A 12,299-nucleotide genomic window follows, 5' to 3' on the forward strand; every position below is an offset into this window, starting at 1 on the left:
TCTTGTTCGAGGGAATCAGGGCCTCGTTCGGTCCAGGAAGATGGTAATTCCTTAAATGCCTCGAATTTAGTATTTCATAAGTATCTCATTCGTTTTTATTTTCAAATAATCTTCCCAATGTTTTTCATTAAAATGTAAAGTAATTTTAAAAATTAAAGAAAGCTGTAAATAAAAAAAAATCTAATATAAAAATAAACATGAAGATAAAAAGATAATTAGTTCAATGGTCCATCCTCCTTTTAAAAATATTTAAAATTTTATTTTATTAAAAAAATAACCTATCAGATCTATATATAATACTTTTTAGTTAACTAATTTAATACGGACTCAATAAGCTATTTTTTAATAAAATACAACTTTGATTAGAATCTTAAAACAAATTAAGAAATTGACTGATTGCAACAAATTTTTCAAGATAAAACTATACAAATTTGTTATTTTCACAATAAAATGACGTGTAGTGTGATTTTTGTAGAACTTTGATAAGTTGATTAAAAAAAACACTTACCTTGTGTTGTAAATGGATGAGGTATTTATAGGAGTCAATGGTTTGGTGAAAAAATACTTGGTGATGAAGATGGTTGGGTGGTCGTGGCCGAGTGATGAAGACGGCAAGGTGATCTTCTTATTTTGTTCGGTCGGGTGGTCATTTTTCTTTGGCCGAACGGGTGATCATTTTTATGGCTTTATCTTGAATATTTGTCAAAGAGTAGCTTGAAAACATGATTTGAGAGTTTTTTTTAGAGCTTATTTAAGAGGTATTTTATGAGTGTTTATCCAGAGTTTGACGTGAGTTTGTTTGTGGGCTTGAACTGTGTGTGGACTTTTAAGAACTTATTTAAGAGGCATTTTATGAGTGTGTATCCAGAGTTTGGCGTGAGTTTATTTGTGACCTTGGACTTTGTGTATGAACTTGATATGTCATTTTTTTTACTCTCGGTGTTATTTTATACCATTATTTTCATCTTGGCAATTTGCATGCACCCATACAGCATTCTCTATATGCATATTACGAATCGTGTATATTGATTATTGAGAAGCAAATCTTTCAACGACAGTGCAACAAAAAAATTATAACCAACAATTTCTCAACTATGACACCGCACAATTATTCAGAGCAAAAGGAGACACCGCACAATTAACTTAAAAGTGTTATTTTTTAAGTTATTTAGTTTGTGTTTTTTTTTATCATAACTTCTTCTTTTACTCTTTATCTATTACACCCTTGCTTGAAATTTTTTAGGAGAATAATAACATCAAAGACTTGAACACTGAAGCATATTTATATATAAAAAAGAATATTATTTAAATGCTCTTCCAAAAAAAAAAAAAAAAACGGGGAAGTTTCGTAGTAAATAGAAATATTCTACCTTTTAATATTTGACGTTCCTACCTATTAACTTTCTAAATTCTACTATCAGTCGCAATTGGAATGTTCTTATATATATATGACCAATACAACATCTGTAACTAAAATTCGTACCCAGTATTATTAGTAGTTACCGTTCTTGACATTCGAATTGAACCACCGCTACAGATTAGATCGACGTATTTTTTGCAGTCTCGAATGATGTCCACACGAGTACTACAATAAAATATCATGTCGCGCAAAATCGTTATTTTGTAGCCGCGAGTCTGGGTTAATTCAAGTTGCTTTAGGGGACAAATATAAATATATATGTATATAGCAAAAGAAAAAAGTAAAAAAAAAAAAGCAAAATACCAAATTAAGAAAAACAATCTTAGGTCTCCACCCTCTTATTTACGCACGTTTCGGTTTTTATTTTCACAAAGTTCGAATGTCTCTGCAAACTGCTAAGATAATTAACTCAAGCCGTACGTGGCAACTTTAAATGTGTATATATATATATAGTGCATCTCCATTTTGTAACGTTCACATCGATCGAGTCAAGTTGAAGGAAGCGACTTTTGAAGTGGATCTCATGAGCCTGTTCAAGCTCTCCTTTATGCTCGGAGATTTGCCAGTTCTATCTCATTAATTAGACTTGGACCAAGTAATAATTAGCACGTCTGAGAGGGACCGACATATATATAACGCATTTTATTTGCCTTTCAAAGTGCAACACCACTACATCGAGAGACGCAGAACTTACTCAACTGACCACACTACATAAAGAGAGGACTTAAACTTGGAAGCACGTACATACATAAAAGACTACTACAAACCCTAGCTTGGAAGCTAATGGTTGATTTATTTATCGGAGGTGAATTTGGACTCGTCGATGGGAATGCCCTCACGCTGGGCTCGCTCCTCGCCGGACTCGTCACCGGTGCTCAGACCGCCCTTACGACCCATCTCTTGGTACCCTTCTTTCCCCAGCTGCTCTTTCCGAGTCTGCCCTCCTCGGCTCCTTCCTATTATCACCCAACAACCAATCATAAATAACAACATAAAAGTACTTTAAATTCAAAAAGTCCCAAGTTAAGAAAAATACATACTATTTCTAATATTTTCATATTCGAATACATGCATTAGTAGATAAAATTCATTCCAGAACTTTTTTTTTTATAGACACTGAAATTCTTCCACGTATACTTATATCATGAAGAACACGACTATAATTATAATCATACAAGAGATTAGTTCCCTTGAAAGGAAGAAGAAAAAAAAAAAAAAAAACGTTCGCCATGCACGTATATTACTCCTTTTAAGCCTGTTTTTTTAAATAAATATCCCATGCATGCATGCATGACCAATAACGTGGTACGTAAAAAAACCTTCAGCAAGGTGTTCTTGGGCCTCAAGGCTTTTGCCGCCAGTGCCTCCGGGGATGACCGTCTCTCCCTGACGAGCCCTAGCTTCCATATCCTCCCTATTGGCTTGCCCTTGTTGCTGATTAGAAGCCATTAGTCTATGATCTTAATATTACTTATTAGCTTTAGTCTTATTAGACAGAATGAACTACGTATATTAGGTACGCAAAGGATTGATGATGTAAACAAAAAAAGTTATGATGTGAACTATGGAGTACTTTTGCACACTTATATGGGATGAGAGTTCGGTGGGGGAATTGACACGTGGGAGAATGACGCGTCGAAAGGGCAGTAGAGGTGCTTGACACGTGTGCTCCTACATATTTTTTTTTCCTTCTTCCGCTCACTACTTTCTTTCTCGACACGTTAGCTAGTGGAAATTTTTTGTGTGCTAGCTGTAAAGTGACACACATGAGATATTCTGTTTGGACGACACGTTGTTGTCTTTGCCGTTTATCTATTTTTGTCTGCGCACAATTGGGTGCCTAGGACGTGAAAAAGGAACACGCGGGTAATTTTCCCATATTGGCAGAGGTCATAATTATATATTAGGATTATTAATGGCAAGTTGATTTCTCACACTTGTACAAAATAAAAATGGCAGGTTGATTTTGGTATAATACGTTTTTATGTCCATTATAAGCTTTTTAAGAAATTAAACATTTAAATAATTTCAAAATAATGTAGATGCAAATCCAATGCTAACATATACTACATTAATAATATCACAGTTTTTGTAAATTAAATTAATATCTATTTTCTATCATCACAAAGTGTTAATTATATGTACCAATGCAAATATCTTGATGAAACCAGGGTATATCTTAAATTAATCGTAATTGATAAAGTCTATTATATATTATTGTAAAGAAAAGGGATTTTATGCATTTTCTCACATCTAATTTTAAAAGGACAAAATAGTCCGGCAGAGTGATATATTAATTTAAAACAAAAAAATAGTACGCAAGCAATGGACTGTAAAATGAACATCTTTTAGAGAGAGAAAAAAACCCACATATTGGAGTCTGAAGTCACCCGAGCCAACCCAACCCACCAAACGCGCACACTCTCTAACGAACATGTCTGCCCCGAGGATTCAAATACGTTATCGATCAGATACCAATCTACGAAAATTTTATAGTTAATATTACTAATTCCCAACTGAAAATATAATATATGTATATATATATATATATATGTATTATATAATCAAATTAAAATTTCTTTTACTTACAAGTTAAATTCGACCTGGCCGAAAGATCAATTTTCTTTTATTAAGTTAAAATTTCTGGATATTTGTGCTCTCATTTTTTTTTTTTTATGTTTACAACAAATTGCAGCTAAAATGGTTGAAAAGAGTTGCTGCTATGAAAGACAACGGAAGTGTACAGTTTGACGTTCCTGGTGATATAAAGCCACAAAGTATGGATTTCGGAACTGGTGTAACCAATGAATAATGAGCGAACTGATGATGAATCACAAGCCAGTACATGTACAGTAGAGGTGGAAGAAGACACAGATATTCCTCCGCTGCAAATTGTAATACTCATTGTTGCAACCATTTATCGCTATTGGAAAACGTTTACAGGTAAATAAATTACGAGCGTGCACGAAATACTCTTCAACGGACTTGTCATATAACGTCTGAAATCTATTATGGATATGGTGTGAATAATCTATACCTTTGTTGGAACGCTGCTAATGTCACTGCACCTTATTAAATTCACAAAATCAATCCACATATCACATATGCGCATTCTTGCTGTTTCCAAATGTTTCGACTGCTCAGGATTACTACAAAATAATATTAAAAAAAGAAGGAACATAACTATTAGGTAAATGATACGAAAATTCTTCCTTGCTGACAAGGATTTTCAAATAAAGTAAGTAGGATTACATCTGCAAAAGGGCCAATAAACTACATGTGCTCTGAATTTATTAACTAGCCTGTAGGACGTAAAAATTCGTATATAATTACATATAGCAAGATAGAAAAATGTTATAATGTATCATCATTATTCCTTCTCTTTTTTGCTTTTGTTTTCTGACGAGATATAAACCAAAAAAGATGCCTTACTATCTCTGATCAAAGACAATTTCAGGGCAATGAGATAACTTCATTATACATGAAGGAAAAATCCGAGTCAAATATATCTGTTTAAACACGACTAATGTGTCATAATTTTTAAATTAGCTCTACTCAAAGTTTTCGTTGATCGAGATGAAATGTATATGAAAATCCAGACTCAAGAAGACTTTGAAATCTAAATACATACTCCATCTGTTAGAGGTGTGGAGCCTAAAATAATAGGACCGAAAAAAGTCCCCCATGAGAAAGGGATAGTAACTTTGTGAACTCCAATAGTATAAATAGGGGTCCATATTATTCTATTCATCCAACAATAAACACTTTAAACTAAGTGTATATTATAAACAACTCCCTAAGTAGATGTAGAGTAATTAATCTTGTACCTTCTGAACGAAATCGCTCCTCGACATACTTTCCTAAGCAATATCAATGTCGCAACATTCTTTACCAAGAAGCTGGAAAACAAAACCACAATCGACAACTAAATAAACCAGAAATGTCATTTGTCTTCGCTAGAGACAGAGAGAAAGACCTTGCCGCGGACCCAGCCTCCGGCGACTCGAAGGTTATCTGTGAGCCTGAAGTGTTCGAGAGTTTCAGTGAGGCGATTTAAGATCTTCTTCTCTACATTGGTGAGCTCGACGGTATCTTTGACGTGCAACGGTCGGGGTCCACGCTCGGGGTCACTTGAACCGCTTTGCTCTATGCCGTACATTTCCCGACGGAAATCCGTCGTGGCGGAGAATCGCTCGTTGATGAATCCACTGAGATCTCTGATCTTGTGAATCCCGGTCGATTCTTCACCCGGAGCTGCTACGCAGTTGAAGCGTAGACCTTCGTCATCTTGATAGACGATTTGGTGATGACAGTGGTGACAGCCGAGACCGTTCTGTAGCCTCTGCGACGCAATCAAGCTCATATCCTCCTGACGGCATTTTTTTCCCCAAAAAATGTATATCAATTACAACTCATTGTCCCTAGTTATGTTAAATGATTCACTCGATTTTTTCGTTTATTAATTTTTATTCGATATAAAAGCAGTAATGAATCTGGAATAAAATTTTTTGGTCAAGTGAGTGAGAAAAATAAAGAAGTTGTGCAATACGAGGAAGACGCCAGAAGGAGTTGAACCCCACCAGGTGATGAGGCGGGCCCGGCAACCTGTCGGCGTTCTTCCTAAACATATGGAGCACAAGCAAGTACACGACGCCCATTAACAAGACCATCAAAATCCTGGTCACCCCGGGAACACTCCCATACAAGTCCCCATAGCCCATTTGTTGTTGCCCGAAGTCATCCCCAAGGAGCCTCGGGAAATCGCACGCTACATAGGACGACACGTGGTAAGAGGCGATCAGCTTGTGGAGGTTGATGTTGTTGTCAAACGGCATGCGATTGCCGAGGAAGTTGGTGCAGAGTTTTCATTATGATTTTTTGGCACATTGGTAAGAGGATTAGTGCCATGTTGATTTTCACATTCTCGGCCGCGCCGCGAAGCAGAGTCAATCGCCCATGATTTCGTATGCAGCTCGGTTTATGTATTGGTAGTGCTTCCACGCGAAAAGTTCGAGGTTTAGGACCAACCACAACATCATGATCTATACCGCTTCAAGTTTTCGTAGACGATGTCCTTTGCCGTGCGGAGAGATCGGTTCAAACGGGTCTCGTGTTTCTGAGAGTGCTCGATTTTTTCTCTCGAGGTCATCATTCCCTCGAGTAAAGCTTTCAACTTCCAAATCTGTACTCATAAATTTCCGTTTTTTTTATCAATAATTTTTCAAGAATTTATTTTCTTCAGAATTTCAGCTATCCGACGGCTATTTGTGACCGTAGTTGAAAATTATTTGACAACACAAAATTGGAGGAAAAAGAAAAATCCATTAATTTTCAAAGAATTTGATATGTTGAAAATTTATTGATGACGATGTCAATAAATCTTCAAAGAATTTTCCAGAATCGTTTGAAGATTTATTGATATTTATGTCAATAAAAGACAAAATGTCAATAAATCTTCAAACGAATTTCTTTTTTTTTTGTATTTTTTTCTTTAGATTTTCAAATTTTCCAAATTTTTTTTCTTAACTTCACATACCAGACGAAAAATGATCTATAACTTTGTTTTTTTTACCATTAAGTAAAAAACAAAATTAAATACAAAAGAAAATAAAAAGAATATTTCATTAAGGGTATTTTTTGTACTTACAACATATATGGAAGGTCATACTTTTTGATTAATTTTGATTTATTGGATTTTGGTCCTAAAGTATTGAGGAAGTTATAGTTTAGGAATAATTCCCTATAAATATAGAAACAAGCTCATACGTTTTTAGGCCATATTTTTAATCGCACATTTATAATGGAATTTTTTTCAGTTGAGTTTCGTGCCCCCATTGACCCCACAGATTCGTGTTTTGGTATACTCATAAAATTTTGAGTTTCGACATGGTAACTTTAAACTGGATCTCAAACCTTGACAAGGACCGAACAATGTACCTAATCACAAATAATAATAAAAACTAAAAATACAAATTTGAGACTAGTTATGATTATAGAACTAATAGAGTACACGAATTGTAAAATGTAATAGAACAAATAGTGATAAAACTAATAGATAGACGAATTGTAAAATGTAATAGAACAAAATAGAGTACACGAATGAGCCGAATTCATTTCAAAATTTACAAACTGGCAAATGACAAAAAAGAAAGTTTTTATTTTTCTTCTATATCTTGCAACTATAGAAATTTTGCCTTGGTGGCTTTCATTAAAATGTAACAAAAGTATGAAATTTTTACAAAGTTCAATTTAACTCATATTTTGTTTTTATTTAGAGCTATCTCTCACTTATTATATTATATAGATATAGATATAGAAAAAATAAACTTATTTATGCCACTAAGTAAGTTAGTGGCATAAATAAGTGTTAATCGCCTCGGGTTTTTCTTTATAGCTTTCTTTTTCTTTTGTTTCTTTTTCAATTTTCCTTTTCTAAGCATAATTATTTACCGCAAGAACTCGTTCGCAGGGTAAGAAAGTTGGAAATTTCAAGGAAACGCAACTAACCGAAGGGATTTCTACATCTGACATTATTATGAGGATAGTAATAGATTATAATCAGCATGTGATGCGGAACTTGACCGTGGATACACAAGGAAAGAGCTTGGCGTTAGCTATGTGAAGGTATGATCTAACTTCTTATATGTTGCCAGTTTCGTTTAGAACTTGACCTTGTCTTTTTTACTTCATACTGACAGGAGAAAAGGCTGAGGGTTAACATGAGATTGATGAAGCTACAAGAGAAAGTCAAGGAACAACAAGAAAATGTGAAATCAATCTGCCAAACATGCTTAATACCTTGCACAAATCTCATTCCCTATCTATTATACTTTTTTTATCGAAAAAAAAATCTATAATAAAAAGCATAAATTGAATTGTCTTTAGTTCATCCAATGTTTGATGAGGCATGTAAAAATTTGTGTGGAAAGACACATAAAACCTAAGGTTGCTTAGGCCTATGCATGGGTTCACATCATTTCGGCCCATCACGTATTGTATGTTAGAGGTGTGGAGCTTAATTGGTCGCCGAGCTGATGAGCTGAACACCGGCGCCAAGGTGGCGAGCTCAAGACCTTTTGATGAGGTGGCAAACTAACACTACTACAAAAAATACTTTTAGAAACGACGTCTACTTTTAAAAGCGACATGTCACTTCTAATTAGAATTGATATTTTGATATTAGAAGCGACTTTTCGCTTCCACGATCAGTTACTAAGCGCAATCCTTTAAAATTAAATTTTTTGATGTTAGAAGCGACGTTTGTCGCTTCTAAATATTTTTCTCACTTTTAATTTCATAAAAAAATTTGTAAAAATTGAGCGGGTCAATTTTTCCCTCTATAATTTTGACTTTAACTTTTAGAAGCGGCATTTCGCTTTTAATGTCGCTTATATAGTTAAAGTCAAATTTAAGCGTCATGTTTATACACTTCTTTCTTTCCCTTCTTTCCTACCTCAGGGCATGTTTGGTTTGAGTAATGAGAGAGGCAATGGAATCATGATTCTTTAAATTAGGTCATTCTAATATTTGGTTTTAAAATTAAAATAGGAAGCTTCTAATGTCGATCAGTTATATAGTCAAAGTCAAATTTAAGTGTCATGTTTATACACTTCTTTCTTTCCCTTCTTCTTTCCTACCTCAGGGCATATTTGGTTTAAGGTAACGAGAGGGACACTTTCCTACCTCAGGCATATTTGGTTTGAGGTAATGAGAGACAATGGAATCATGATTCTTTAAACAAATAATTGGCTGCATAAGCCACGGAAAGTGTAGCAATTTAAAATTAGCCAACCTTTCGTTAATTTCCTGTAAATAGCCATCTTGCTTACGTGGCAGCTTATTAATTGAATTAGTTTTACTTTTTTGTCCTTCAGCTATTTTAATTAGGCAATTTTTTTAAAAAAATTCGAATTAAATATTAAACCGAAAATGGAAGTTTCAAATTTGAAATTTGAAATTTGAATTTTGAGCAGATTTTGAAAGATATCAGCCATTAATTGTTATGTATTTGGAAATTTTTAACATTGACTTTAGTTAATTAGTTTCTATTTTCGTTGCAATTCATTAGGTAATTAATTTCGAATTAATTCTTCATTCATTGATATTTTTTTGTCTTCCATATATTCATAATTTCCAGAATTTTCGTGCTCAAAATATTTCCAGAATTTTTCAGTTTATTTACACGATTAACTGTAAATAGGCTTTGTATTTACAATGAATATACTGTAAATAAGCTTCGTTTTTACATGAATATACTGTAAATAGATAGCCTATTTACACGAACATACTGTAAATAGGCTATCTATTTACACGAACATACTGTATATTAAAAAAAAAAAAAACAACATAACCAACCAAACAAAGCGCGCAAACTGAAAACGAAACACCCATCCCCAAATATCAAACCCTAGAAAAAAAAACCCCAAAATAATAAATTGAAGCAGTTGTTCCCACCGCCTCCACCTCCTCCGCGACCACCGCCACCGCTGTAGCATCCTCCGCCATAACCGCCGCCTCAACCGCCGCCGAGCGACCTGCGCTCCGGTGTCCTCGTCCTCGGCGGCCGGGGTCTCCTCGTCCTCACGGTGCTCGGGATCGTTGCTGGCCATGGATGAATTAGGAGAAGAAACTAGAAGCGACGCGAAATGGAAGAGAAGAGCGAAAGAAAACTTAGGGTTTTACAGCGAGATCGGCGATGAGATACAGAAACTTACAGATCGAGGACGGCGTCTTCGTCTTCCTCGCCGGTACTGACAGCGACCTCTTCGAGCTTGACGATCGTAGCGACCTGCGCTTCGGTGTCCTCGTCCTCGGCGGCCGGGTCTCCTCGTCCTCACGGTGCTCGGGATCGTTGCTGGCCATGGATGAATTCGGAGAAGAAACTAGAAGCGACGCGAAATGAAAGAGAAGAGCGAAAGAAAAAAGGCCTGGTTGATTAATGATCTTAATTAATAATCTTAATGACATTAATGGGCGGTTATATCAGAATATTTTGTATTAAATGTTTTATTTTCAGCATGTTAATGGACGGGAACGGTTGGAAGGGTAGTCTCGGCCAATTTTTGTTGTAAATAAATCCTCCTGGCTATTTACCACTTATTTACAGAACGTTGGCTAAAAATAAATTGGCTATTTTCAGGAGGCTACTTAGCTTAATTACCCTTCTTTAAATTGGATCATTCTATTGTTTGGTTTTAAAATTAAAATAGGAATGCTTATTATAGTGTAATCCTAATTCACCCATTTTAGGTGAATAAACTTCAATAGGGGTACCAATAGAATGACAAATCCATTCCAGTTTCATATTTACACTCCCCAAATTATCCTTATTAAACACACACACATATACACAAATACATTCACGATAGTGGTATTGTTTTGTGAATCATATTTTGAGCTGATAGATTTATTTTGGTACACTATGAAATTAAAGTTGGATGGTGTTGTAATATTGTATTCAGGGACGTGTAAAGTATTTAATATTATGTCATAAAATTAGGAATACACATAAACGTTTGACATGTTAAATAGTCAACGTTTGGTAAATCTTAGATAAATAGTCATAAATAATGACGTGGTCTGATATATGGAGGTGACTATTTATCTAAGACTTACGTTTGTAAATACATAAAAATAACTATTAATTTAAGATTTACCAAACGTTGGTTATTTACCAATATCAAATGTTTAAGTATCAGTATATATAGAAAGTAAATTGCTTACTATGTATAAATATGTTTAGTAATAAAAAGGGTAATATTGTCAAAAACATATTTAATTCCATTCTAGTCATAATAAACAAACATGTTATTGTATATTCAATCAGTTATTCAAATATTCTTCCCAACCAAATAATCAAGTTTTGATTCTCATTCGTTCATGTTTTATTCCATTCTCATTCCTATTCACATTCTGGTTCCCAGGGTTTGTGATGATTGTTGCTCGATTTTGTTGTTTGCTTGGTTTTTGATTTATTGATGCGTGTTTGTGTCCAAAAATATGCCTCTGGTTTATTGTCACAGATCATGAGAAACAGCAAGAAAACAGGGTTCGGTGGAAGTGGAGATGAGATTAAGGGTTTACATGACTCAGTGTGAGTAAGGTTGCTGACATGGTTGTAAGGTAATTTCTAACAGACTTTCATCTATGGATTTTTTTTTCTATATCGAGTTATGATGGTGTATCAGCTAAGAGTTTTAACTAATTTCAAAAAAATATATATTTAAATTTGCGCGCGCACACACATGTATGAAAATAATATATATTTCATGGGTTTAAGTTTCCGATTCATTTCCTTTTTTTGAACTGTGGGCATTATATGTGATTCGATTACTTTGTGCATGTACAGAGATTCTCGGAAATGTGCTGCTCTGCTGTTTCCCAACTGTTTTTTTTTTTTTTGAATAATACGGATTTTCCATTAAAATTGGGTAAAAAACCCATCAATACAGGAGAATAGCACCTTAGTACATGGATTACCAAAACCTAAGTCGAGGTGAATCTAACACTAACTTCCGGTAAAAGTACGATATGTGCAAACTTCCGACAACGGAAAGAATTACAAGCACCAATAGAGCACACACGAGGCTCGTTAAAAAACCCAAAGAATGGCGATGGAAAAATCCAACCAAACTTGGTCCGATAACCACGACTAAGGTGGCTCTTCAACCTGCATAGATAAAAACCTAACTAGGAAATCCACTACGGGAGATGAGACTACGGCTAATCCGAGTCCAAAACAAACCAAAACAAAACAAGCATAATAAAAATAATTAAAAGGATCCATACTCCAATCACCTAAACTGAAAACCAGTAAACCAACCCCAAAAACTCAGATCTACTACCACCTCAGATCCAACCAACCCCAATCTGCGACCCT

The 12,299-nt window shown here is 34.8% G+C and overlaps 1 protein-coding gene across 1 annotated transcript; it reads right to left on the minus strand.

Moving 5' to 3' along the window:
* Positions 1-2,047: 2,047 nt before the first annotated feature.
* GEA6 (Stress induced protein) lies at positions 2,048-2,966 on the minus strand. The gene is made up of 2 exons (XM_089603232.1): positions 2,740-2,966; positions 2,048-2,376 (listed from the first exon to the last, which is right to left on the minus strand). Exons 1-2 carry the CDS (start codon positions 2,867-2,869, stop codon positions 2,213-2,215), a joined length of 294 nt encoding a protein of 97 aa, XP_089459358.1. The 5' UTR covers positions 2,870-2,966; the 3' UTR covers positions 2,048-2,212.
* Between the last annotated feature and the right edge of the window lie 9,333 nt (positions 2,967-12,299).

This window comes from Urtica dioica, chromosome 12, assembly GCF_054948205.1.
Source record: "Urtica dioica subsp. dioica isolate 48M chromosome 12, U.dioica_male_clone48M_v1_H2, whole genome shotgun sequence".
Classification (NCBI taxonomy): Eukaryota; Viridiplantae; Streptophyta; class Magnoliopsida; order Rosales; family Urticaceae; genus Urtica; species Urtica dioica.

What these genes read in the sequence shown, in the direction of transcription:
- GEA6 (XM_089603232.1), bottom strand. Translation starts at nt 2,869, where the DNA reads ATGGCTTCTAATCAGCAACAAGGGCAAGCCAATAGGGAGGATATGGAA. An exon ending in CCAAGAACACCTTGCTGAAG is followed by an intron (nt 2,377 to 2,739) that starts GTTTTTTTACGT and finishes GGGTGATAATAG; the next exon opens with GAAGGAGCCGAGGAGGGCAG.